Here is a 3,976-nt window from a genome sequence, read left to right as displayed (position 1 = left end):
TTTGTTACTCTCTTGTAACACTTCTAACCTTCGGCACTTATATGATCTTATTTTGTTGCAAGTGCCGTAATACTCTTACTAAAACTAAAACTAACTCAGCAGAGGCCAATTTTCTTACAGCAGAAACTTTCTGTTGAGTGTTTTAGATGAGAGCGGATTACTGATGAGGGAGGGCTGTTATTGTGCTTACTCGTTGAAAACTTCAAAATGTTAACAGAGACAATTTAGTGGTAGCAAAAGGTGACATGCAAATTCTGTAAAGGGCTTGCAATGGAGTGTTCAGGGGACTGAATTATAATTATAAAGAAAAAAAACAACAACCCTGAAGCATCTGTCCCTTTTGTCAGCTGGTTTTAGTTCAGTGTGTAATTTAACTTTTATGCTCTTAACATTTGATTCCTTTGAATGGAAACAAAAACTTTGCATTATCTTTGAAGCTCAATTTTAGTTTCATAACTTTTCTCTAGTGTAGAATCTTAAAGTCTTTAAGAAATTTGCCATGTAGCAGAAAGGACTTCTTCTCGTCAGTACAAGTAGGCAGTAGCAATACTGGTACCTGTAGCATTTCATTCTCATTGTCTCGATCCTTTCATTTCGCACTGCTGATGGCATCATCAATTGTTTATAGTTATTAGCCTTAACACACAGTTTCAAATCCTGGTCTTCTTATTAAAGAAAATGTGTCGAGAATGTGAGTTGTGTAAAAAGGAGAAAAAAAATTTTTCAAGGCCAAAGATATTAACATTTTTTCACACCTATAATGCAATGCCTGAAAATGATTTTTTGTTTTGCCTTCTCCACCGCCCTCCCCTTCCTCCCATCAGGCCTTCAGACCTCCAGGTGATCAATGAAAAAGTCCACCACATACAGACTGTACCTCCTGAGCCAGAACCCTTCTATAAGAACAGTGAGTTTTGTCTCAGAAGAGACACCCAGTGGTCAAATGAACTTAACCCAATGCACCCTGCGTTGCTGCGGCAGTGCACTTGTGTCCACCCTGGCTTGCTGCGAGCCGGGGGATAAAATCGGTCTGAACTCGACAAACTAACCTTAGACACACATTGTGTCCAAACTATTTAAGGTATCAATATGAAATTTTGCTTATATTTTACTTAAATTGGTTTGGCCTGGAATTATCGCTGACCAATAAGCATTGAATACACCTCTGCTTTGCTTAATTAAGTTTGACTCAGAATTCCGCGGGCAAACAAAAGATCTAATCTCACTATGTAATGTGAAATATATCATGGTAGCCTTCTCTCTGGCTGTTGGCAGTGATTTTCATCTTATTCACCCAGTTCAACCTACAAAGTTAAGTGTTTGAATTTAGGGGATTAAATTGTGTTGTGCCAAACTGGTGGCCTAATTTTGCTCCCTCCATGAAGGAAATTCTGTCTGCCAGGAAAAGAAAGGATCAAACCCTATCAAATGGAAAGTTGATAAAAATTTCTGCACTTTAAGCATTGTAAGTGGGGTTAGGAAGAATCTATGACTCAAAAAACATCCTCCTTATGGCGAGATTTATACTTAATTGTTTCTACCTTGTACTGAAGACAGCATTTCTGAAAAATGTATCAGACACTTTAGTTTCACTTCACTTAATAAAATATTCCTATGCTAACCTGTAATTTATGATTGTACTTTTGAATGAACATTTTTCAATACTCTCCACTATTACTATAGCTATCTCAGACAACAATAAGGATGGTGATAATAATGATACTTATATTGTTGGTGGTATACTCTCAAATATACCTATACAAACACACCATGTATTGTGAGGATGATGATAACGATGATTATGTTATATTGAGCCTCAGTTGTTGTTTTTTTGTTTTTTTTTAACTACTTTATAATTTCCTAACCATAAACCCAGTCTCCACTGTTTTTTTTAAAACTTTACTACGATAATATTTATAATTATGATGATTATATCTGTAATAATTGTGATAATAATAGTAGTTGTCCTAGAATCGGAAAATGTGAAACGTTCAACGTGACATTCTTTCTATCTGCAGCTGGTTATGAAAAATGTCCCATGGTGAGGGGAGAGTCGAACGGAGGCCGGGTTGTTTTCGGTTACGACACAAAATCCAAATTTGTGAGTTGACACCCTCTTTCTTATTTTTTGGGGGTTTATATGTTTGTTTGTTTGTTTGTTTGCATGTTAGCTCAGAACGAAAGAAAATGCCAAGACCTATTCATTTTACTCTCTCTTGCATTGAAAGGGATCGTGTATGCATTCATTTGTTTTGTAGATGGCCACATGCTATGTTCATAAGATTCTTTTGAAAGAAGTATAAAAGTTTTATTTTCTGAGTACAAATGCTATGTTCATAAGATTCTTTTGAAAGAAGTATAAAAGTTTTATTTTCTGAATACAGGCTATAATATTGGATGGTTGTCAGGCCACTGGAATATCCTACTCCTTTTATTTCTCTATATAATATCTGCCTTTCTTACTTTTTCCTCGTACAATACGACTTTATGGGTGGTTGACAGGTGGTCTTTTGTAGTTTGCTCCTTCTTTGTTATCAAATATCTATCATTCGTTCTGTTCTCCCTTTTTATAAATATGTTACTCTCCAGCAACACTTCTAATTTTCAGCCTTTATAATGTGACCTAATTTTGTTGCAAGTGCTGTAAATCTCTTACTAAAACTAAAACAGTATGACTTTTATCTCATTGATATACTTCTCTTTACTTCAGACTTTACTCAAACGATTCCTCATTTTGTATCGATATTCTCTTGCGGGTGGTTGGCGGGTGCTTTGGTGTGGTTTTCTCCATCTTTCCTATAAAAAAATCTGTTGTCTCTATCTCCCTTCCTTCTTTTTTGTGTTTGTTACTCTCTTGTAACACCTCTAATCTTCGGCACTTATTTGACCTTATTGTGTTGCAAGTGCCGTAAAACTCTTACTAAAACTAAAACATTGATGTTCTCAGTTCATCAAGTCACGTGTGGGCGGATCCCGCAATGGCTGTGACCCCTGTGCTGTGGGCTTGGAGTCAGACAACGACACGACTCTCATATTTGAGTCGCGGTTCGAAAGTGGCAACCTGGGAAAAGCTGTACAGATGTGAGTACTTTTGTCAATTGAATTTTTTATAGATAAAGTAAGCCAAAAATTAATTTAGGGGAAAATTTGTTTACTGTACTTGAATGTTATGAGGGTGCGCCAGCGGAGCGGAAAGTCCGGGTTTGAGCCTCGGTTTGGACCCAGATTTACTTCGCCCCTTCCTGCCCACCCAGCAGTAGTGGGTACTTGACTTCGAGTTGGGGAAGTAAAGGCGGCGTGGAAAGGAACTGGCCACCCTACCACAATATGCCGAAGGCCCAGGAAGTTGTCTCACTAACAGGGCAATCCCCAATGTCCAGATCGGATGCAGGAACAACTTTACGTTTTTACTTGAAAGTTCATAGATGCGTATTAGTATTTGAGATAGCAGTCTATATGTATGCAACATAATATCAAAATCTTATCTGGTGAGGAGAAAGTATGTGTGATGAGAGAGAAGATGTGTGTATATGTGTGTGTGTGTGGTTCATGTTTGGGTGTGTTTGCGTGAATAAGGGTGTGTGAGCGTGTGTTTGTGTTGGCATGCATGTGTGTCTGTGTATGTCTGTGTGTGTGTGTCATTTCTTCGTTCATATGAGCAAATATTACTACTATTATTATTTCACAGTTGCAAGCGCCGTAAAACCTCTACTAAAACTAAACTAAACAGTTGTTTTTTTTCATACTTATATTTACTACAGCAGTGTACGTACACAAGAATAGGCTCTATTTTTTTTTAATGACCTTCGCTATATACTTGCTCTATTGCCTTCAACAGCGGGGAGACAGAGTATGAGCTGTCACTGAGGTATGACCTCTACACCAACAAACACACGCAATGGTTCTACTTCCGCGTGTCCAACACTCGCAAGGACAAGGAGTACCGCTTCACCATCATCAACTTCATGAAGGTTTG

At 37.7% G+C, this 3,976-nt stretch overlaps 1 protein-coding gene across 1 annotated transcript in view; it reads left to right on the top strand.

Annotated features, from left to right (window-relative positions):
• The window catches only part of LOC101845583 (cytosolic carboxypeptidase 2), a gene marked incomplete in the record, with an annotated part of 101,844 nt that overhangs the window by 28,483 nt on the left and 69,385 nt on the right, over positions 1-3,976 (top strand). The window contains 4 exon segments of the mRNA XM_035972958.1: positions 825-907; positions 2,019-2,101; positions 2,948-3,081; positions 3,839-3,971. Coding sequence (XP_035828851.1) covers positions 825-907; positions 2,019-2,101; positions 2,948-3,081; positions 3,839-3,971 — 433 coding nt within the window.

This window comes from Aplysia californica, unplaced genomic scaffold, assembly GCF_000002075.1.
Source record: "Aplysia californica isolate F4 #8 unplaced genomic scaffold, AplCal3.0 scaffold00926, whole genome shotgun sequence".
NCBI classification, from domain to species: domain Eukaryota; kingdom Metazoa; phylum Mollusca; class Gastropoda; order Aplysiida; family Aplysiidae; genus Aplysia; species Aplysia californica.
This window is presented reverse-complemented; position numbering and strand designations above follow the sequence as displayed.